Raw genomic sequence first — 24,833 nt, forward strand, 5'->3', positions numbered from 1 at the left:
GACCAAAGTTTTTATGTTATTGTAATCTCTATGCATCCTTTTCCAATACAAAACCCTAACTCTCCCCTTTTATTTCTATCATTCATCTTGTTTCAAGGAAAAATGCTTCTTTTGGTTATAACATTTAAGAGTATTTTAGTAACTTTAACAAAGAAAAAATGTTTATAAACCCATTTTGCGAAATACTTTAACTTCTTATTATCAATTTCAGCACTTCTATCCAAATACGTCATTATTTTTTTTATTTTTATAAAATTAGATTTGCTTTTAGTTGCTAAGACAAACAAGCTCTACGTAATGATTATTAGGGAAACACGCTGTTATATTCAGCCACTAATCCACTGAATATTGTAATTACTGGGATTTACTAAGCCACTCTTGTACCATAGTTTATGTCACTTATTTTCATAATATTTTTCAGAATTTAGCTCAAATAAAATCATTTTCTGCAATAATCAGCTATATAAATTTTAACACTCCTTAAATTTATAAAAGTTTCAAGAAACGCTAATTATAGAACTAAATTATTATTATTACTATTATTTTTATCTTGTTTATAGTGATATATATATATATATACACACACACACACACACACACTTAAATAATTGGATATACAATTATGAAAATATTAATAATTTTAATATTGTTAAGTATTAAAGGTGGGTATCACTAATTAGTAGTTAAGTCACAAAAGAAAAAAAAAGTAGGTTGAAAGCAAATAAAATAATTTTAAAAAAAATACAAAAGGCTTAAAGCCTTGGAATAAGAATGAGCGTAATTCTCATTCAGAATGGCAAGAAGCCTATTTCTAACAAACAAGGAAATAAAGAGGCGCAAAACACAAAAAAAAAAAAACACATACGCGGGGGTAGGAACAGAGGCGGACAGATATTGCAGCGAAAAAAATTCTAGGGTTCTTCATAACTCACTTATTCTTGAACTCAGGTATGTAAAATCCCCTATTGTCAATTACTCTACAGTAGTAATAGGTAAGAATAGAATAGTTAATTCCCTTCTCCCTCTATATTAACAATAGATTTCATATTTAGGTGTAGTACTTTAAAATTGATTAAAATACACTGATTGTTGTAGAAACGATTGTTTGACGGGTATAAATTGGACTGGAGTCTACGTATTGGCCCAAGGAGTATTGATGTGAGTTGATATAACTCTTTACTAAAGTGGTTTAACTCACAAAAGCACGCATACAAGGTGTTTGATGAATTGCTTAAAAGAGTTTATCTTTATTTAATTAGAGCGAGTGAGTACCCATTAATTTAAAATTGTTCTAGCAAAAGTTTAGATGATCTATTATGCTATATGTGCTTAAATTTTCAGATTTTTGTGTAATTCTTATATGCTATTTTCATGTTGAAGATTATGAAGAAGAAAGAGTCTTTAGAAATATTTTTATATGTTTATTTCATTCTTATGTCATGCTTTACATTTAAGGGCACCAATATGAGTATGTACATAATGTTCTATAAAGAAAAGATTTAGACTTGAAAAAGTCACAAGGAAGAAGTTTTAGAAAGAAAAGATTTTTGGGGAGTATCCGTTATTCTGAGAAGGGGTCATCGTCCAGTCCGAGGGTCCTGACCAAGGCATTGACTTCCTGAAACTACTTGTGCCAAAGTAGGGAGCACACGAGCCGAGAGTCTCGTTGCTGAAAATTTACTTAGCCATGCTAAGGTATGATACATGAGCGCTGAGAACCATGAAGCGAGTGGCACCTCGTGGATTGGACCTATTCGATCAGGTTGGGATCGAACCCGTGCCGATCACACGGTGACTGAGACAGAATTAAGTCAGGATAGATGGAACTCCCAAAGTATAAAGTGAAGTAATTTTTTTGTAAAGAAAGAAAAAGAAAAGAATTTCTTTTAGAATATTCGTAAATTGCTATTATGCAATTATTTTAGAATTATTCTTATAAGCTTTATGTTTTACATGCATTTAGAACATTTGCTCGTAATGTATATGTTATTAAAGTTTCTCCTCCTGTTGTTGAGACTCACTGAGTACAATGGATGGTACTGACGTTCTCTTTTGGGAACCTACGTTGGTCTGCGGTACAACGTAGGAACCGGATTTGCAGGCGAGCAGGTTACGAGTTAGGACTTCCTTCCCTTCCAGTGATATTGGTGAGCTCCGCTTTTGTTCGTGGAGTATTCTTAGAGTCATTTTCATTTAGCTATTTCTTTGTTTATCTAGAGAACTGACCAGGAAATCTCATGTCCTGAGCAGTGCGTCAGTTTATCAGTAGAGGCTTCATAGACATAGTAATTGGGTTGAGATTCATATGTTATTTTATAATAACTTAGCAATAATTCAGTAGTTACAATGAATAAAGTTTGGAGTTGATTTATTTAAATATTTCAATTAATCAAGAGTATTTGGTTAGAGTATTGCTTTGTTGCATATAAAGTGTGGAGCTATAATAGATTGAATAAGCAGAGATGGTTCGCTCGATCAGGTTCAGTGATCGAGTGTCGGTCTCGGCTTGTTTAGAAAATGGGTCGTGACAAACTTGGTATCAGAGCCTCAGGTTTATGGAGTCCTAGGGGTCTATGAAGCCGTGTTAGTAGAGTCTTGTTTATGTGTATGAAGCGCGCCATACTTATAAACAGGAGGCTACAAGCATTTAGGAAAAATCTTTTTTTTTTCATACTTTAGATCGTGCAGTAGAGCATACCTCTAAGAAATTATCTAATGTATTCTTTTCTCCAAAACTCGCAGAAATGGCTCGTACTCGCAACTCTGACACCGACACTCAGGATGTTGCTCAAGAAACTATTGCTACTATTGTGGCTCGAGGCATAACTAAAAAGGCTTGAACTCAGAAAAGGAAGGGTAAATCCACAAGGGGGTTCAAGTACCCCAGGTTGAACATGAAGAAGGGGTGGAGCATGATGAGCAAGTACCTCAGGATCCAACGCCAACCCCAACAGCAGCTCCGACTCAAACAACTATATCCCCAGATGTGGGTCAGATGTTCAATGCAGTCAATAGTGCTATGGAGATGTTTAAGGCCTTTATGGCCAACCAGAACGAGAAAAGAGATAAGATTCCACCTCAAGCAAATAGGCAGAACAATTCTGAGTCCTCAAGAGTGAATGAATTTCTGAAGTTGAGTCATCAAGTGTTCCATGGTTCTATAGTTGATGAAGATCCAATGTTATGGATGGAGGGTGTTAAGAAATCCCTCCGAGTGATGAAAGTATTTGATGACAAAGCTGTGGAGCTGGATGCTTACCAGCTTAGAGATGTGGCTGGCGCTTGGTTTGAGATGTGGGAAAAAGAGAGAGATGAAGATGATGGTCCACCTACTTGGGAAGAATTTGAAGAGGCCATCATGGCTAACTTTATCCCAGAAGAGGATATGGCAGCTAAGGCTACAGAGTTCGAACAACTCAAGCAAGGGAATAAAAGTGTGCAAGAGTACTACATGGAATTCATAAGGTTAGCTAAGCATGCTCCTCACATGGTTAAGACAGAAAAAGCAAAGATTCGCAGGTTTGTTAGCGGTTTGGCTTACCACATTAAGGATACGACATCAGCTGCAGCGGTAGGAATGACAGCTTTCTCATCTGTTGTGGGGTTCGCCAAGCACTTAGAAAAAGACAGACAACAAAGGAGAGAAGAGAAAGAGCATAACAAGAAATCCCGGACAACGGGCAGGTTTAATGGTACATCCAGCAGAGGCGGAAGGGATTCCTCTAATAAGGAGTCATTAGCACCAGCTCAGTTCAGTCATCAGTCAGGTGGTGGGTCTTCCTTCAGACGTACTCATAGTAATGGAAATCAGTCTCGCCAGAATCAGAATTTTAGGACATCATCCTCACATAGCCAGAGTCATGCTAAGCAACATTCACACCAGCAAAGTCTTTGTGGAACATGTAAGCGGCAACATTCAGGTCAGTGCAAGCTCGGTTTTCATGGTTGCTACCATTGTGGAGACATTGGTCATATAAAGGCCAACTGCCCAAAGTTGCAACGTAATTTCAGTAGTGGATCAACTCGTCCTTCTAGTTCCTCAGCTACTGCAGTTGCACCACCTCAGGCTCGTGGTTCTCATAATCAGTCCGGGCATGGAGCAGGCAGAGGTGCAGACCGAGTTACTCAGGGAGGGGGACAACCCCGTTTATTTGCTACACTTGATCGTCAGAGTGCAGAGGCATCTGCAGAAGTTATTACAGGTATACTTTTAGTCTGCTCACATAATGCTTATGCCATAATGGATCCAGGTTCAACATTTTCATATGTGACTCCATACTTTGCAATTAACCTCGGACTAGAACCTGAACAACTTAGTGAGCCATTCCTAGTATCTACTCCAGTTGGCGAGTCAGTGAAAGTCACCAGAGTCTATAGAGGCTGTACAGTTTCAGTCCAAGGTCGCAACACCAAAGCTGATCTCATAGAGTTAGAAATGGTGGATTTTGATGTGATCATGGGTATGGATTGGTTGTCTTCCTGCTATGCCATGTTAGATTGTTATGCCAAGATAGTCAGGTTCCAATTTCCAAATGAAGAAGTCTTAGAGTGGAAGGGTAGTTCAGCATCGCTTGTAGGTAAGTTTATTTCTTATCTTAAGGCACAACGAATGATCGGTAAGGGGTGTCTCGCCTATTTGGCTCACATTATTAATCCAGAATCAGAACCATCAGCTCTTCAATCAATGCCAATTGTTAGAGAATTTCCAGAAGTTTTCCCAGATGACCTTCCCGGACTTCCTCCCAAAAGAATCATAGACTTCGGCATTGATCTCATGCCAGACACTCATCCCATATCTATACCTCCCTATAGGATGGCTCCAGCGAACTTAATGAGTTGAGAGAACAGTTGAAAGACCTTCTTGACAAGGTCTTTATCAGGCCGAGTGTTTCACCGTGGGGTTCCCCGGTTATGTTTGTCAAAAAAAAAGACGGGTCTCTCAGAATGTGTGTCGACTATCGGCAGTTGAATAAAGTTACCATTAAGAACAAGTACCCACTGCCAAGAATTGATGATTTATTTGATCAACTTCAGGGTGCAAAGTACTTTTCAAAAATAGACTTGAGGTCGGGATACCATCAGTTGAGAATCAGAAAGGAGGATATATCTAAAATAGCCTTTAGAACTCGCTACGGGCACTATAAATTTCTAGTAATGTCCTTCGGGTTGACAAATGCTCCAGCTGCATTCATGGACCTCATGAACAGAGTTTTCAAGCCATTCCTGGATACCTTTATTATCGTGTTTATAGACAATATTTTGGTATACTCTAAGAGCAAGGAAGAACATGCAGAACACCTTAGAATAGCCTTGCAGACCTTGAAGGAGAATGAGCTTTATGCCAAGTTTTTAAAATGTGAGTTCTGGTTGCAGTCAATAGCATTCTTAGGCCACGTGGTATCTAGTGAAGGAATAAAAGTAGACCCTCAGAAGACAGAAGCAGTCAAGAACTGGCCCAGGCCGACAACGCCAACCGAAATCAGGAGTTTCTTGGGGTTAGCTGGCTACTATAGAAGGTTTGTAGAGGGGTTTTTCTCACTTGCAGCTCCATTAATTAAGTTGACTCAGAAAGCAGTTAAGTTCCAATGGTCAGACGCTTGTGAGCAGAGTTTTCAAGAGTTAAAGAAGAGGTTAACCATTGTACCTGTGCTAACCTTGCCAACAGGTTCGGGTGGGTTCACAGTGTATTGTGATGCCTCCAGAGTGGGCCTTGGTTGTGTTCTTATGCAAAATAGAAAAGTTATTGCTTATGCTTCCAGGCAGTTAAAGAATCATGAAAAGAACTACCCCACACACGACTTGGAGCTTGCAGCAGTGGTATTTGCATTAAAAATATGGCGACACTACCTTTATGGAGAGCATTCTGAAATGTTTACAAATCACAAAAGCCTCTAGTACATTTTCAAGCAAAAAGAACTAAATTTGAGACAGAGAAGGTGGCTCGAGCTATTGAAGGATTATGACATCAATATCCTTTATCACCCGGGCAAAGCTAATGTGGTAGCAGATGCACTTAGTAGGAAGTCAATGGGTGTCTTGGCCCATCTTGCAGTACAAAGGCGATCTTTGGGTCGAGAAATTCAAAAACTAGCAAATGATGGAATTAGATTGGATGAGACCGAAGAAGGAGACATAACTGCTTATGCCTTAGCGCAATCCTCCCTTGTTGCGCATGTTAAGGCTAAGCAAGACGAAGATCCGTACTTAGTGAAATTAAAAGAAGGAGTCAGAAGCAAATAAATCACTGCTTTCACTCTAGGAAGTGACGGAGTTTTGAAGTTGAATGATCGGTTATGTGTGCCTGATGTAGATGGTCTTAGGAAGGCCATAATGGAGGAGGCTCACAGTTCGAGATACTCTATCCACCCAGGTGCTACCAAAATGTATCTAGATTTGAAAGAGTTGTATTGGTGGAAAGGCATGAAGAAACAAGTAGCAGATCATGTGGCTAAATGTTTAAATTGTCAGCAAGTCAAAGCCGAGCATCAGAGGCCTGGTGGCCTAGCTCAAGATATAGAGATACCACAGTGGAAGTGGGAGATGATTAATATGGATTTCGTAGTAGGTCTACCTCGCACATACCGTAAACATGATTCAATTTGGGTTATTGTAGACCGACTGACAAAGTCCGCGCATTTCCTACCAGTAAAGACGACAGACTCCGCAGAGCAGTATGTGCGGTTGTACATAAAAGAAATAGTCTGATTGCATGGTACTCCAGTTTCAATCATATCTGACAGAGGCCCTTAGTTCACGGCAAATTTTTGGCAGGCATTTCAGAAAAGATTAGGTACCAAGGTCAATTTAAGCACCGCTTTTCATCCACAGACCGATGGCCAGGCAGAAAGGACCATTCAGACTCTCGAAGATATGATGCGTGCGTGTGTTATAGATTTTGGAGGTAATTGGGATGATCACTTGCCACTTATAGAATTTGCTTACAATAACAGCTACCAGGCCAGCATTGGTATGGCTCCTTATGAAGCATTGTATGGGCAGAGATGTAGGTCTCCGGTGGGTTGGTTTGAACCAACAGAGGTGTCGTTGATTGGTCCAGAGTTTGTTTGTGAGGCCTTGGAGAAAGTTCAGCTAATTAGAGAAAGACTTAAAGAGGCACAGAGTCGTCAAAAGTCTTATTCTAACAAGAGGCATCGTGAGTTAGAGTTCATGGTTGGTGATAAGGTGTTTCTGAAAGTTTCACCAATGAAAGGAGTTATGAGGTTTGGTAAGAAAGGGAAACTTAGCCCTAGATTTATCGGACCTTATGAAATTCTAGAAAAGAAAAGAAACGTGGCTTATAAGCTAGCGCTACCCGTTGAGTTGTCCTCTGTTCATCCTGTCTTTCATGTGTCTATGCTTAGAAAGTACATCCATGATGAGTCGCATATAATACCTGTCGATACCATAGAAATTAAGGAAGGCCTGACTTATGAAGAGGTACCTATAGAAATTCTCGATAGGCAAGTAAGAAAGTTAAGAACAAAAGAATTAGCATCGGTAAAAGTTTTGTGGAGTAATCATGATTCAAAAGAAGCAACGTGGGAGGTCGAGGAAGATATGAGGAAGAAGTATCCTTATTTATTTGAGTAACAAGGTATGTGAACCTAGGTTTGACTTAACTTTTATATTTCATTTATTAATACAAGTTAGCAAGTGTTTATGTCCTTCTTAGATTATACTTAGTTGTTGTAGTAATTTAGTTTATGCCATAGTATATTTAATTTATTAAAGTGATTTACTTGTGCTAAAGTTGTTGTGCTTTAGATTCTTGTTAGTTATCGTGGTACCTCCTTGCCGGAGTGTGAGTAATTAATTTGTGAGCTGCGTATGGTGCCTATGAATGGCCTGTTATGGTATATTTGGTTGTTGTTGGTGTAGTTGTGGTATTTGTGACAGGGATATTTTTTTGGATAGTCCAATTTACAAGGGAAACTCTGCCGAAATTTTTAAAATTTTAGGGAGTCAGCCAAAATTTTGAATCCCTTGCAAGAATGAGTAGTACTAAGAAAATTTAAGAGGTTCAAGGACTTAAGGAATGATTGTTAGCGCACGAATAAGATCCTAGCAACATTCGAGGACGAATGTTTTTAAGAGAGGAAGATTTTAACACTCCTTAAATTTATAAAAGTTTCAAGATACGCTAATTATAGAACTAAATTATTATTATTACTATTATTTTTATCTTGTTTATAGTGATATATATATATACACACACTTAAATAATTGGATATACAATTATGAAAATGTTAATAATTTTAATATTGTTAAGTATTAAATGTGGGTATCATTAATTAGTAGTTAAGTCACAAAAGAAAAAAAAAAGTAGGCTGAAAGCAAATAAAATAATTAAAAAAAAATACAAAAGGCTTAAAGCCTTGGAATAAGAATGAGCGTAATTCTCATTCAGAAAGGCAAGAAGCCTATTTCTAACAAACAAGGAAATAAAGAGGAGCAGAACACAAAAAAAAAAAAAAACACATACGCGGGGGTAGGAACAGAGGCGGACAGATATTGCAGCGAAAACAATCCTAGGGTTCTTCATAACTCACTTATTCTTGAACTCAGGTATGTAAAATCCCCTATTGTCAATTACCCTACAGTAGTAATAGGTAAGAATAGAATAGTTAATTCCCTTCTCCCTCTATATCAACAATAGATTTTATATTTAGGTGTAGTACTTTAAAATTGATTAAAATACACTGATTGTTGTAGAAACGATTGTTTGACGGGTATAAACTGGACTGGAGTCTACGTATTAGCCCAAGGAGTATTGAGGTGAGTTGATATAACCCTTTACTAAAGTAGTTTAACTCACAAAAGCACGCATACAAGGTGTTTGATGAATTGCTTAAAAGAGTTTATCTTTATTTAATTAGAGAGAGTGAGTACCCATTAATTTAGAATTGTTCTAGCAAAAGTTTAGATGATCTATTATGCTATATGTGCTTAAATTTTTAGATTTTTGTGTAATTCTTATATGCTATTTTCATGTTGAAGATTATGAAGAAGAAAGAGTCTTTAGAAATATTTTTATATGTTTATTTCATTCTTATGCCATGCTTTACATTTAAGGGCACCAATATGAGCATGTACATAATGTTCTATAAAGAAAAGATTTAGACTTGAAAAAGTCACAAGGAAGAAGTTTTAGAAAGAAAAGATTTTTGGGGAGTATCCGTTATTCTGAGAAGGGGTCATCGTCCAGGCCAAGGGTCCTGACCAAGGCATTGACTTCCTGAAACTACTTGTGCCAAAGTAGGGAGCACACGAGCCGAGGGTCTCGTTGCTGAGAATTTACTTAGCCATGCTAAGGTATGATACATGAGCGCTGAGAACCATGAAGCGAGTGGCACCTTGTAGATTGGACCTATTCGATCAGGTTGGGATCGAACCCGTGCCGATCACACGGTGACTGAGACAGAATTAAGTTAGGATAGTTGGAACTCCCAAAGTATAAAGTGAAGTAATTTTTTTGTAAAGAAAGAAAAAGAAAAGAATTTCTTTTAGAATATTCGTAAATTGCTATTATGCAATTATTTTAGAATTATTCTTATAAGCTTTATGTTTTACATGCATTTAGAACATTTGCTCGTAATGTATATGTTATTAAAGTTTCTCCTCCTGTTGTTGAGACTCACTGAGTACAATGGATGGTACTGACGTTCTCTTTTGGGAACCTACGTTGGTCTGCGGTACAACGTAGGAACCAGATTTGCAGGTGAGCAGGTTACGAGTTAGGACTTCCTTCCCTTCCAGTGATATTGGTGAGCTCCGCTTTTGTTCGTGGAGTATTCTTAGAGTCATTTTCATTTAGCTATTTCTTTGTTTATCTAGAGAACTGACCAGGAAATCTCATGTCCTGAGCAGTGCGTCAGTTTATCAGTAGATGCTTCATAGACATAGTAATTGGGTTGAGATTCATATGTTATTTTATAATAACTTAGCAATAATTCAGTAGTTACAATGAATAAAGTTTGGAGTTGATTTATTTAAATATTTCATTTAATCAAGAGTATTTGGTTAGAGTATTGCTTTGTTGCATATAAAGTGTGGAGCTATAATAGATTGAATAAGCAGAGATGGTTCGCTCGATCAGGTTCAGTGATCGAGTGCCGGTCTCGGCTTGTTTAGAAAATGGGTCGTGACATAAATAGTAAAATTAAAAGAAACATGATGGATTGACAAAAAATATTTGCAATAATGAGAAAAGAATGTGACTCATCCTGCGATTCACTACCATATTATATTCCCCTAATATTTTTCTTCTCATTTTCTCATTTATTTTGTGCTAAACTAATGTGGGAACAGATTTCGGGTATTGGTAACAATGGAAAAGTGACACAAAGGAGCTCTAGACTACCAGTCTTCCTCTTGCTTATACAACTACACGCTTCTAAGTTGTTTGACTGATTGGTAGCGTTAATAAGAGTCATCTTCTCCTAATAAGCTAAGTATATAATAATGTAAGAATAGCAGCAGAAATATTTCAAAATCATATATCCATTGTTTATTGACGCTGACAAAAATGGAAAATACACAAAAGCCCAACCTCGTTCTTCTTTTCCTATTTTTCTTGATCTTAGTTGCATTATCATGTCAAGTTTCTTGTTTTCGTAGTGATTCCCTAATACTAGACGGAATAAATATACTTTCAGATGAAACAGTTTTCAAACTTTTCCAAGAATGGAAAAAGAAGCATGGAAAAAGTTACAAATATGAAAAAGAAGAAGAGATGAGGTTGGAGATTTTTAAAAGTAATATGAAGTATATAATTGAAAAGACTTCAAAGAGGAAATCAGATTCAGACCATATGGTTGGCTTGACCAACTTTGCTGATATGAGTAATGAAGAGTTCAGGGCAGTTCATATTTCTAAGATTAAGATTCCCTTCAACAAGGAAAAGACCATTCAGATGAGAAATGTGGAGAGAAAACCTTCAATGACTTCTTGTGATGCTCCTCCTGCTTTGGATTGGAGGAAACATGGGGTTGTCACTGATGTTAAAAACCAAGGGAATTGTGGTAAGCATTCTTTTCTTTAACTATTTTCATGCCAGTCGTTACTTAGCCATGCACAATATTTTACCCCTGATATCTGATATCTGCATACAATTTGCAGGATCTTGTTGGGCATTTTCGGCATGTGGATCAATGGAGGGAATAAATGCAATAGTCACTGGTGAACTTATTAACCTTTCTGAGCAAGAACTTGTCAGTTGTGATTCATCCAATTCAGGTTGTGATGGTGGACTTATGGACTCTGCTTTTGAATGGGTGATCAACAATGGTGGCATTGATTCAGCTTCTGATTATCCATAGACTACCTCTCAAGGCACCTGCAATATCACCAAGGCATAAAATGTTTCTATTTCCTCTTAATATGAATCCATTTCTTACACAAACAATATGTTTTTATTATCATAAAGAAAGTCCTCATCATTTTTCTTTAACAGGAGAAGACCAAGATTGTAACAATTGATGGATACCAAGATGATGCACAGAAGGAAAGTGCCCTTCTTTGTGCTGTTGCTCAACAACCTGTTAGTGTTGGCATAGATGGATCTAGCCTGGATTTTCAACTATATACAGGGGTATCTATATTTCTATCTTTGTTAGTACTGTCCTTTTCCCTTTCAGAAATCATGACATGGATGGTTTAATGCAGGGCATTTATGATGGAGATTGTTCTAGTAATCCTGATGACATAGACCATGCAGTACTAATAGTAGGATATGGTTCTGAAGGAGATGATGAGTATTGGATTATCAAGAATTCATGGGGTACATCGTGGGGTATGGAGGGGTGTGCGTATATAAGAAGGAACACTGATTTGCCATATGGAGTTTGTGCCATTAACTCAATGGCTTCTTATCCAACAAAAGAATCGTCTTCTTCGCCATCTCCTTATCCGACTCCAGCCCTTCCCCCACCTCCCCCTCCATCTTCGCCGTCACCAAGTGAATGTGGAGACTACTATTAGTGTCCAGCAGGACAAACATGTTGCTGTGAATTGGAGTTTTTTGGATTCTGCTTCATTCAGGGATGCTGTCTTTATGAAAGTGGTGTTTGCTGTGATAAATCAGAATATTGCTGCCCAAGTGACTATCCTATTTGTGATGTTAATCAAAGCCTATGCCTCAAGGTATGACTTCTATTGTAGCACTTGAAAATACCGGAACCAATATAGGTGACCACTCCAGATGAGAATAAAAGGGCAAAATAACCAGCCCTTACTTGATCATCAATTTACCAGAGGCTGAATAGTATTTTTTGAATCTTGAATAACAGCTACTAATTGGTTTCATGTATTATTCTCATTTTTAAAGGAGTATGGAGACTATCTAGGAGTTGCAGCAAAGAAGAGAAGAATGGCCATGTACAAATCATCATGGAGTAGAAATGCAATAAGGGAGATGGATCAACCTCTGCAGTGGCAGAGGAATCAGTTTGTTGAGATGCTGAAAGCAACATCTACTACTGATGCCAAAGAAGACTCTTAGATTGCAAAATGGCTCCAGGTTCTAATGGCCAAGATTTTTAGACGGCTTTCTTGCTTCTAAAACCACAAGAACAACTCCTTGGTGAATCTTGCTTGTATCTAAATGATGATACAAGCAATTATAAAGTAGGACATTTTGGGTTTCCGGAACATATTGATGAGTAATATTTTAAATGACAAAGTTGTGACTCTCCTCTAGGTATAATAAAAGTATAAACGCCCCTAAGCGATCATAGGAAACTAAAGTCTCGTTAACTAATGTCGCGACAGATGAGGTGCTCATCCCATGCGTACTTTACGTCTTGAATTGTCTGTCCAACATGTAAACTATTTTCTTACGTGTATGTGGCCCAATAAAATTAGGCCCATAATTAATATTTAATTAATGAGCAAATCCCATCCGTCCGATCGGTTACTTGATAGACGTACCATAAATTGGTCCTCTCCCCACCCATTAAGGTTACCGTATTTTTATTCTCTCTTCCATCTCTAAAGGCGGCGGTAACATAAAGTTAGGGCAAGGGGCGAGAAACCAGTTTTGAATTAACGCTTCCGCTTCAAGATAATGGATTCCGCTTCAGGTATGTTTTCTATGGCAATTACATGTAAGATTATCATATTTAAGATCCCGGAATGAATTAAAGTTTATGCTTACATGTGGTATCAGAGCCTGGATTACTTGAATTGATAATCTTCATTAAAAATAATAAACCTTTGCGAATGAGTTGCTGTTTTGAAATTATGTATACCTACGGTAATTATGAAATCATGCTTTAAATCATCGGCGCAACCAGTGAAGTGATTCTTCAATGCCTTAAACCTTGTGAACTCTATAACAAATAATTCTTCAACGCCTGAGTCATTAAAGACCTTGGGCAACATCTTCTTTATTGACCGAGAGAAACAAAATTGTTTCTCTGTACTTGAATAGATTTTGTATTATATAGGTTATGATATTAGAAGATAACGATTATACTGATATGCAAGAATTTGATGATACGGGAGTAACGTTAATGATGCCTTAATGCCATAAATTGATTTGAAACTTTTTTTAAAATTCTTGGACAGTATAGTAATCTGTTTTGGGCTATTAGGTTGGTGAAACTATTTATTGTTTATTTTATGTATGTGATCAATGTGTATATAGTTTGTTAGTCACCAAAGTGACCAAACTAGATTGTTTAAAGTATTCACATGCATAAAAACTTATGATCTCTATTTTGTGTGTGCACTTATGTTATATAGTTTGTTAGTCACCAAAGTAACCAAACTAGTTTGTTTATGAAAATACGCATACATAAAATTATAGTTTATCCATGAAATTAATGAAATGCCTATAATAAAAATTAGTGGATAAATTAATTTTCACTATTGCTAGAACTTAAGGATTTACCCAAAGATGAATCAATTATTCTATGAATAGTGAATATGATGAGATAAATTAATATTCTTGGTCAAATATATATTGTCTGTCCAAAGATGGCATATATATTTGGCTAAAAATATTTAATTACCCATTAAAGACTAAATGACATTTAAATTATGATAGTGTGTCGTAGTATCTACCCAAAGGAGAATTGCGATATGCTTTAACTGTTTTGTTGAATCCATATTGATTTGTGAGCATGTATTATCTATTTTGCAGCTATTCCTTTTCATTCGCTTGCTTCGTCTGTTACTATGTTCAATGGATTGAACTTCTCTGAATGGCGTGAACAAGTCCAGTTCCACTTAGGTGTGATGGATCTTGACTTGGCTCTGCTGAATGATAAGCCCGCTGCCATTACTGATTCGAGCAGTGCTGATGAGAAGTCTTTCTATAAAGCATGAGAACGCTCTAACAGGCTAAGCCTTATGTTTATGCGAATGAATATTGCCAACAACATTAAGAGTACTATTCCACAAACAGAAAGTGCCAGGGAATACCTGACGTTTGTGGAATAACATTTTCGTTCTGCAGATAAGTCTCTCGCTGGTACACTAATGGCTGAACTCACGACCATGAAGTTTGATGGGTCGCGTAGTATGCAAAACCATATCATCGAGATGACTAACATTGCAGCAAGACTTCAGACCTTGGGGATGAAAGTGGATGACTCCTTCTAGGTTCAGTTTATTCTGAACTCGTTACCTCCTGAGTATGAACCTTTTCAAATTAACTATAACACTATTAAGGATAAGTGAAATGTTAGTGAATTGTCCAGTATGCTTACTCAGGAGGAGTCGAGACTTAAGAAACAAGGGAATCATTCAATTAACCTCATGGGTCAAGGAGCTGGTAAAAGACTTAAAGTGAAGGCCAACAAGTTCAAGAAGAAGAAAGCACCTGCTAAAGCTCAACAGGATGCTAACAAGGAACATAAGGCAGATACGTGTCGTTTCTGTAACAAGGAAGGACACTATCAGAAAGATTGCCTGAAACATAAAGCTTGGTTCGAAAAGAAAGGTACAATTAGTGCTTTTGTATGTTTCGAATCAAATTTAGTAGAAGTTCCTAATAATACTTGGTGGCTTGATTCTGGTGCAACTGCTCATGTATCTACTACGTTGCAGGGATTCCTTACGATCCAAACTACAAATCCAAAGAAGGATTTCTTGTTCATGGGAAATCGTATGAAGGCTCCAATTGAAGGCATAGGGACTTATCGTTTGATCATGGAGACTGGACGTCACCTTGATCTATTACAAACTCTTTATGTACCTTCAGTTTCTAGGAATTTGATTTCTCTTTCAAGACTTGATGTTTCTGGATTTGACTTAAAGTTTGGAAATGGATGTTTCAATTTATATAAGAATGCTATTTTTTATGGTTCTGGCTTTCTCAGTGATGGTTTATATAAATTGAAACTCGATATTGCTTTTTCTGAATCCCTTCTTACTGTTCAACATAATGTTGGAATGAAACGTAGTTCACTAGATGAAAGTTCTGCTTACTTGTGGCATAGACGTTTGGGTCATATATCCAAAGAAAGGTTAGAAAGATTAGTAAAAAATGAGATTCTTTCGAATCTAAATTTTACTGATCTTACTATATGTTTGGATTGCATTAAGGGAAAGCAAACCAAGCATAGTAAGAAAGGTGCCACAAGAAGCACCCAGTTTCTTGAAATTATACACACCGATATTTGTGGACCTTTTGATGTTCCATATTTTGGTGGAGAGAAATATTTTATCACTTTTATCGATGATTTTTCACGTTATGGATACATCTATTTGCTGAAAGAAAAATCTCAAGCAGCAGATGCTCTCAAAGTGTTTGTTAATGAGGTTGAAAGGCAATTAGATAAAAAGGTGAAAATCATTAGGTCATATAGAGGTGGTGAATATTATGGAAAATATAATGAATCAGGACAATGTCCAGGTCCATTTGCAAAGTTCCTCGAGGAACGTGGCATATGTGCACAATATACTATGCCAGGAACACCTCAACAAAATGGTGTTGCAGAAAGGCGCAATCGAACACATATGGATATGGTTAGGAGCATGATAAGTAATTCCTCATTACCCAAATCATTGTGGATGTATGCTCTTAAAACCGTTGTATATTTATTAAATAGGGTTCCTAGTAAGGCAGTTCCAAAGACCCCTTTTGAACTGTGGATAGGAAGGAAACCTAGTTTAAGGCACCTGCATGTTTGGGGTTGCCCAGCGGAAGCTAGAGTTTATAATCCACAAGAAAAGAAATTAGATTCTCAAACAGTAAGTGGTTACTTTATTGGTTACCCAGAGAAATCTAAAGGGTATGTGTTTTACTGTCCAAACCATAGTTCGAGAATTGTTGAAACCGGTAATGCAAGATTCATTGAGAATGGTGAAGTTAGTGGGAGTGTTGAAAAGCAAAGTGTGGAAATTAAAGAGGTGAGGGTCAATATTCTATTACCCAGAAATGTGCCTACTTCCACACAAATACCAAATATTGTTCCAGTTGTTGAAGAACGCTTTGACAACACAGAGCAACATTTGGATGAAATACTTCATGAAGAAACTAACTCACAAATATCTGACACAAATGAACCACAAGAAATGCCATTAAGAAAATCTCAAAGAGTTAGAAAATCGGCTATTTCGGATGATTACGTGGTTTATTTGCAAGAGTCGGATTTTGACATTGGTCTTAATAAGGATCCGGTTTCATTTTCACAAGCCATAGAAAGTAATGAGTCTAACAAATGGATTGATGCCATGAAGGAAGAGTTAAAATCCATGGAATACAATAAAGCCTGAGATCTTGTTGAATTGCCAGAAAGTTCTAAAAGAATCGGGTGTAGATGGGTCTTTAAGACCAAACGCGATTCAAATGGAAATATTGAGAGATACAAAGCCAGACTTGTTGCCAAGGGTTATACTCAGAAAGGAGGCATTGATTATAAAGAGACCTTTTCGCCAGTCTCAAAGAAAGACTCGTTAAGAATTATTATGGCTTTGGTGGCTCATTATGATTTAGAGTTACACCAAATGGATGTGAAAACTGCCTTTCTTAATGGAGACCTCGAGGAAGAAGTTTATATGGACCAACCAGAGGGTTTCGAAACTAAAGGAAAAGGTCAAATGGTGTGTAAACTGAAGAAGTCAATATATGGACTTAAACAAGCGTCACAGCAATGGTATATAAAGTTTAATGATACCATAACATCTTTTGGATTTGTGGAAAATACCGTTGATCGGTGTATATACCAAAGATCAGTGGGAGGAAGTTTATATTTTTAGTCCTATATGTTGATGATATTCTACTTGCTGCTAATGATTTAGGCATATTACGTGAGACTAAAGATTTTCTCTCTAAGAATTTTGAAATGAAAGATATGGATGAGGCATCCTATGTGATAGGAATAGAAATATTCCGTGATAGATCACAAGGATTATTGGGATTGTCTCAAAAAGGCTATATCGAAAGAGTTCTAGAGAGATTTAACATGAATAATTGTTCAGCAGGAATTGTTCCAATTCAAAAAGGGGACAAATTTAGTCTCATGCAATGCCCTAAGAATGATGTAGAACGAAAGGAAATGGAATCAATTCCTTACTCTTCAATTGTTGGTAGTCTGATGTATGCTCAGACTTGCACAAGACCGGATATTAGTTTTGCGGTCGGAATGCTAGGAAGATATCAGAGTAACTCAGGAATTGATCATTGGAAAGCTGCAAAGAAAGTTTTGAGGTACATGAAAGGAACGAAGGATTACATGCTCATGTATAGGAGATCCAAGCATTTGGAAGTTGTTGGATACTCGGATTCAGATTTCGCTGGATTATTGACACTAGAAAATCCACGTTTGGTTATTTGTTCCAATTAGCTGAAGGAGCAATTTCGTGGAAGAGTGCCAAACAGTCTGTTATTGCTACATCCACGATGGAAGCAGAATTTGTGGCATGTTTTGAAGCCACAATTCATACATTATGGCTGCGAAACTTTATTTCAGGACTTGGGGTTGTCGACACCATTACCAAGCCGCTGAAAATTTACTATGATAATTCTGCAGCAGTATTCTTCTCCAAGAACGATAAGTACTCCAAAGGTGCCAAACATATAGAATTGAAGTACTTTACCCTCAAGGTGGAAGTTCAGAAACAAAGAGTGTCACTTGAGCATATTAGAACTGATCTCATGATTGCAGATCCGTTAACGAAAGGTTTACAGCCAAAGATATTTAAAGAACATGTACATAGAATGGGTCTTGGCTGTACTTATGATTGATGTATTTCTGATGTTTTGATACTCTGAGCTCATTTATATGTTTCTGATACACATTAATGATTTCCTGTTTCTCATAATGGTGTACACATTATTGTTTTGAGATATTACAGGATAAGTCTCAAGGAGACATTATTGTGGACCATAATATTTTATAGCTTATGAACCTGATATGATAAATTACTAATGTTGTAGTATATGGAAGGGAGTATGCAGACAAATTATGTATAACCGCCATAACTCACATTTACTAGTTTATCGTATTGTGGTATTTATGATGGACATTATAAAAGAGATTTGTTTATGCGCAACTAATGTTCCTATATTAAATATTAATATTATGTGATTATTGGGCCAAGTGGGAGAATGTAAACTATTTTCTTACGTGTATGTGGCCCAATAAGATTAGGGCCATAATTAATATTTAATTAATGAGCAAATATCATCCGTCCGATCGGTTACTTGATGGACGTACCGGATTAAGTGAGAACCTCTATAAATTGGTCCTCTCCCCACCCATTAGGGTTACCGTATTTTTATTCTCTCTTCCATCTCTAAAGGCGGCGGTAACATAAAGTTAGGGCAAGGGGCGAGAAACCAGTTTTGAATTAACGCTTCCGCTTCAAGATAATGGATTCCGCTTCAGGTATGTTTTCTATGGCAATTACATGTAAGATTATCATATTCAAGATCCCGGTATGAATTAAAGTTTATGCTTACACAACATGCCCGAAAATTATTAAACATAGATAATCAAAGGAATTTTTGTATACATTTTTTCTTTTGAATTATATATATTTTTCTACAACTTTTATTAGACAACAAGATCCAGAGTGACACTGTAAGAGTGCCCATTGGTATGATAAAACTTAAAATAACTTGGTAATTCTTTCAGCGCATTGCGGAAAACTGATTCCTCTTCCATCGGAGAGTTTGGTCCATCTCTTCTACTCCTTTAGTACCACTACTACTCCATGGTAGCTTGAACTTGGCCATTCTTCTCTTCCTTGCAGCAACTCCAATTTTGTCTCCATAGTCCTATAAAAGGGTGACAAATTTGAGAATCTTATTAACAAGCTATTGAAGATTAAAAAGATTGATGGTAACAAGGAGAAATGAAGATTAAGTCATACCTTGTGGCATGTGCCTTCTAAAACATCACAAAATGGAAAGTCAGTTGGGCAGCATAAATTTGATCCCTCACAGCAAACCCCATTTTCAAGAGGACAACATCCATGAACTAAGCACATGCCATAGAAATCTACACCACAGCAACATGTTTGATGTTCTGGACAATAATATAAGCCGTCTTCACATTCATTTGGTTTTGGAGAAACTGGAGGGGATGGTTGCGCAGCTAAGATAAAGAAAAGAGCGAAACCAAGAAGAAGAAAAAGGTGGGCCTTTTGTGTATTCCCCATTTTTTGAGTGCAATTTGTCCTAAAATTTTATCCGTTGATACATATAAGTGTACTGGATATTTATTTCAACAACATTGTGATGGACGTTGTTATCGTTACTCTCAAAACATTTCTCGTCCACCCCTTGTTTACCAATTATCAACAAGTCGATCGGATATTAGCCAGCCAAAAGTGCTCTATCCGTCTCAAAAAAGGACTGGGGTTTTCTGAGTAGAGCATCTCGTTTCTATGTAAACTAATAATTTAGGTCATAGTTGGCAACATCCACAAATTTTTAGAAGTCAAATTAATACATTGCAATGCTACTTGTTTATTATCTCTCAGTTTGATGTGACATCTTGATATCATTTTCACACTTTCCAACTATTATTTCAAGCATAAATTTAACAAACTTAAAGCACAATTGTTTTTTTTTTTGGGTGGTTTTTGGTTAAGAAAATTTCCTTTCAACGCATTGCAGCAACATGATTTCTCTTCCATTTCAGAGTTTGGTCCCTTTCCTCTGTTGCTTCAGTGTTAGCTCTCCATGGTAACTTGTGTTTGGCCATTCTTTTCTTCCTTGCTGCCACTCCAATATTGTCTCGGTAATCCTGCAAAAAGGCAAATAAAAATCAAACGAATAAGATATATTTAACTTTCTTAAGAGTTGTTTAAGTTGTATTTCCTTCACTTGTATTCCCTGTAATTTTTGGTAATCAAAATTTTGGTCCTTCTGCTACACATTGAATATTGAACATTTGGCAGGGAAAACTTCTACATAGTGCTTTACCCCTCCTAATGAACTCAGACTAGCTCGGGTAGTAGGTTTCAGATACCAACAAATATCTAAAGCAAAATAAAAGTTACTTAGGCCTAGTACTTCTAGTATCTAATAATTGAGCAAATTTATGCAACCTTAATATCTTTCAAAAACAAAAAGTTGGATTTTTCCCTTAAGAAAGTGCTATAAGAAAAGTCATACCTTGAGGCAGAGACCCTCATAAACATCACAAATGGGATAGTTAGCTGGGCAACAAAATTCTGATCCATGACAGCAAACACCATTTTCATAAGGACAGCATCCCTGAATGAAGCATATGCCAAAGAAGTGCAACTCACAGCAGCATGTTTGATCTTCTGGACAGTAATAAAAGTCTCCACATTCACTTGGTTTTGGAGAAGGTGGTGGAGGGGGCGGAGGGGGTGGCGGAGGGGGTGGCGGAGGAGGTGGTGGAACGGCTGGGGACGGATAAGGGGATGGTGCTGAAGACGCTTCTTTTGTTGGATATGAAGCCAACGAATTAATGGCACAAACCCCATATGGCAAATAAGTGTTCCTTCTTATGTATGCATACCCCTCCATTCCCCATGTTGTACCCCATGAGTTCTTGATTATCCAATAGTCATCATCTCCTTTAGAACCATATCCTACTATTACTACTGCATGGGATAAGTCATCTGGATTGCTAGAGCATTCTCCATCATAGATTCCCTGCATTGACCACAGAACAGAATAGAAAGAAAAATCACATCAATTTTAGGATTATTGAGATATGTGAAAATGGAGTAATAGAAAATAGTTACCCCTCTATAAAGTTGAAAATCCAGGCTGCTTCCGTCAATGCCTACACTAACAGGTTGTTGTGCAACAGCACAAAGAAGGGCATTCTCGTCCTCTGGAACATCTTGGTATCCATCAATTGTTACAACCTTATGGTTCACCTGTTGAGGAAAATATTTTAAACAATGATGAAGTTTTAAAGAAGGAAGATATTTGGCAACTGGATAGAAGACTTGATATGAAATTGATCATCACATGCCTTATCGTAATTGCAACGGCCTTGAGAAGCAGTATATGGATAATCAGCTTCTGAATCAATGCCACCATTGTTCATCACCCATTCAAAAGCAGGGTCCATAAGTCCACCATCGCAACCAGTATTGTATGAGTTGTCACAATTGATAAGTTCTTGTTCAGAAAGGCTAATAAGTTCACCAGTGACAATCGCATTTAGTCCCTCCATTGCTCCACACGCCGAGAATGCCCAGCAAGCTCCTGCAAAAGTTATGCAGAGATCAAATATATTACTCTAATGATGTACATAACTGCATATGCATTGATCCTTAGTGGCAAAGCCATGAATACATACGAGGGGATTCAAAAAACTATTAGAATGTCGCACCTAGGATTATCTAAAGCAATTTTTGTAATTCCTTTGACACAAACTATTATATTTCCTTGGGTCAAGGGAAGTCAATAGTTTATATATAACAAAAACAAGTCATTTATCCCCTATTTGTGCAGTATAAGTTTCCGATAAAGGGGATTCAATTGAACCCCCTTGCCAACACCTAGCTCTCCCCTTCTGTTATTGTAGTAATATTGCAAAGAAGGACAATGTCCCATAGAGTTTTGGACCTTTTGGTACTACTGACTTGTGACTTGAGCCAACAAAAACTCCCATGAAGACTGTAGGTTAGACAAATTTGCAGATTTAACTCACTAAATTCCTTTTGTCTAGCTTTCATAATGCCTATTAGCTGCCTAGCAGTAAAACATGTATGGAGTGTAAACCAGCCCATCTTTGGTGTGGTTACCAACATTTTCGATACTCATTAATGTACATGTATAAAATGCAACGGGATATACCTATATACAATATCTAGCTATATATAAATGAAGATACACATCTGCTGACAGAGTAGAAATAGTGGTTTTGTGTCGATTACAGTCATGCTTAAAGCTTAAAGAAGTATTCACTATCTTTGTCTTATCTTTTTGAGTTAAAGAAGCAGAGTGAAAATTTGATAGATTCAATAACACATCTTTCAGATATGACCTAGTTATCAGTGTTTCTTCTATGAATATCATGAAATCAAAAATGACAGAATGAATGCACCTTATGGGCTATACAGGAAACTTTGTTCAACGTAACTACCATTTGTTTCCGTCAATAGCCTATTCAAATCATTCTACTCACCATTTTCCTTTCTAGCCAAAAATCTACTAAAAGCAATGAAACATGTATCCCTTTTTTTTTTTTTTTTTCTGTCAGATACTTTATGCTGTAAATTTCACAACCACATCTAACCATTAATTAAGCAGAGGAAGTTACTAAAACTACAAAAATACTAAAAAGAGGACGAAGGGGATTTTCTCCAAATGGACTATCCAACCATTTTGCATCGGTATAAGCAAGAGAACATAAGTAAGTTTATCACATTGTTGAACTAAAAAATGGCAAGAAAACATAAGTAAGCTTACCACATCGATCTTGATCCTTGACCTCAGTGACAGCCCCATGTTTTCTCCAATCCTTTGATGGAGGAACATCACAAGAAGTTGTTGAAGGCTTTATCTCCACACTCCTCATTTGAATAGTCTTTCTCTTGTTAAAGGGTATCTTAATCTTTGAAGTATGAACTTGCCTAAACTCCTCATTGCTCATATCAGCAAACTTGGTCAGACCAACCAAATGGTCTGAATCTGGCTTCCTCTTGGAGTTTTTCCCCACTATATATTTCACATTCGTTTTAAAAATCTCCAACCTCATTTCTTCTTCTTTCTCATTCTTGTAAAATTTCCCATGCTTCTGTTTCCATTCTTGGAAAATTTGGAATACTCTTTCTTCTGAAAGAAACTCAGTTGGTCTGTCTAGTATTGGAAAATCTGTAGTAAAAGCAGAAACTTGAGAGTATAATGCAGCTAAGATCAAGAAAAGTGGGAAAAGAAGGAAGTGTCGATAGGGAATCTGTGTGCTTCCCATTTTTCAGTAACATTAACCAGTTAATGAATTTGTGCTAATATATGCCTACTCTCATTAATTTATAACATTAGAAAAAATGACCTTTAAGGTTCCCAATAACTTAACTCGTGAAACACATGAAAAACTGTGACTTGACTTTTTAACTGTGGTTTAAAATGACGAATGATGGAATTGTTTAAGCAGGATGAGGACTGGTAGAGTGGTAGGTGTGGGTATGTAAAACACAATCTGGTAGCGGTAGGTATTATAAATGCATTCTAATTATGTACGGATGGGAAAACTGACACTTGTTTTTGTAACTCCGTGGGGCCGATCATGCTGGGAATACCGTGGCAAAATTAACTAGTTAAGAAATAATTTCTCAAAACAAAGTCTTTGGTATATTGGAAGAACAAGTAGCATTTGCAACTGTAGATTAAGACTGGAAAATTGACTTTTATATATTATATAATACATACATATGTATGTGCAAGCATGTCGGTATTGTATTTTTTTTTCCTTCGAAAATGACCGTAAGACGTTTGAAAAGTTGCGAGGGTATTTTTGTATTGTAAACTGAAAAAGTTCTCTTGGACCCATATCTTGGCAGGTAGTCTTTAACGTTAAATAACAGAATAAAAATTACAGTACTTAGTGATTAACATTGAATGAGTCTGTGCAGATTTAAAAGATGGGCAAATGTTCTTGGCTGAACCATAATAGTGTCACTAGAGCCCTGTGGTTCTGATGCTATATATCCCTGGGAATAAGTTATATGCACAAACAATAATAACAACTTACCCAGTATAATTTTACAAGAAAATAGTACGTATGCAGACCTTACTTCTATCTAATTAGATAGAGATATTATTTAGATAGACCCTCGGATAAAAAAAAAAGTAAAAAAGAAAGAAAAGGGAAGAAGAAGAATGAGGACGAAGAAAGAAAGAAAGGCAAACAAAAGACGAAAGGGGAGAAAACGAGAAGCGGAAAAAGAAAAAGTAGTATCAAATAAGGGAAATAAGATATAGGAAAGTATAACTAAAATTATCACCTAATTATATAAATATTTTTTACACCATCATTAAATACAACTTAAACGCATAGATTTGTCCAATATATACCCAAACAAGTTAAAAAGACAGTACTGTGGTCAATTAGCGAGCTGTCGGTTTTCCTATTTTTTCATGATTAACTTTATTTCACTTTTCTTTTTAGCTGGAGCGTGGTGGCCGGTGGGGGCAGTGCACGGAGGATTTGATTGACCTTCAACATAACTGAAGACGTGTGCGCATATCCCCCACATTTCAATCTCCACCAAGCACATCACACGCGCACACACACAAAATGAATAAAAATAAATATAAGTTCTTTTTAAAATAAAATTTGACCAACTAAAAATTGAAAAAAGCAAAAATCCCATAGTTATGTTGTTACAGCCTAGAGATTACTACATAAGAAGTACAATAAATTACAACTTTTTCAAGAATGTTCACA

General features: G+C 36.8%; 2 protein-coding genes and 1 pseudogene across 2 annotated transcripts; 1 reads left to right on the forward strand and 2 right to left on the reverse strand.

Moving 5' to 3' along the window:
* The first annotated feature begins 701 nt into the window (after positions 1-701).
* On the forward strand, positions 702-15,266 carry LOC107801216 (uncharacterized; annotated as a pseudogene).
* Positions 15,267-18,926: 3,660 nt separating this feature from the next.
* Positions 18,927-19,735, reverse strand: LOC142179548 (cysteine proteinase mucunain-like). Its single transcript, XM_075250236.1, has 2 exons — positions 19,324-19,735; positions 18,927-19,228 (listed from the first exon to the last, which is right to left on the reverse strand). Exons 1-2 carry the CDS (start codon positions 19,609-19,611, stop codon positions 19,082-19,084), a joined length of 435 nt encoding a protein of 144 aa, XP_075106337.1. The 5' UTR covers positions 19,612-19,735; the 3' UTR covers positions 18,927-19,081.
* A 147-nt stretch (positions 19,736-19,882) lies between these two features.
* On the reverse strand, positions 19,883-23,769 carry LOC107822486 (low-temperature-induced cysteine proteinase). The gene is made up of 5 exons (XM_075250237.1): positions 22,856-23,769; positions 21,411-21,646; positions 21,175-21,312; positions 20,573-21,082; positions 19,883-20,201 (listed from the first exon to the last, which is right to left on the reverse strand). The coding sequence occupies exons 1-5, from the start codon at positions 23,355-23,357 to the stop codon at positions 20,058-20,060; spliced, it is 1,530 nt and encodes a 509-aa protein (XP_075106338.1). The 5' UTR covers positions 23,358-23,769; the 3' UTR covers positions 19,883-20,057.
* Between the last annotated feature and the right edge of the window lie 1,064 nt (positions 23,770-24,833).

This window comes from Nicotiana tabacum, chromosome 3 (genome assembly GCF_000715075.1).
Source record: "Nicotiana tabacum cultivar K326 chromosome 3, ASM71507v2, whole genome shotgun sequence".
NCBI lineage: Eukaryota > Viridiplantae > Streptophyta > Magnoliopsida > Solanales > Solanaceae > Nicotiana > Nicotiana tabacum.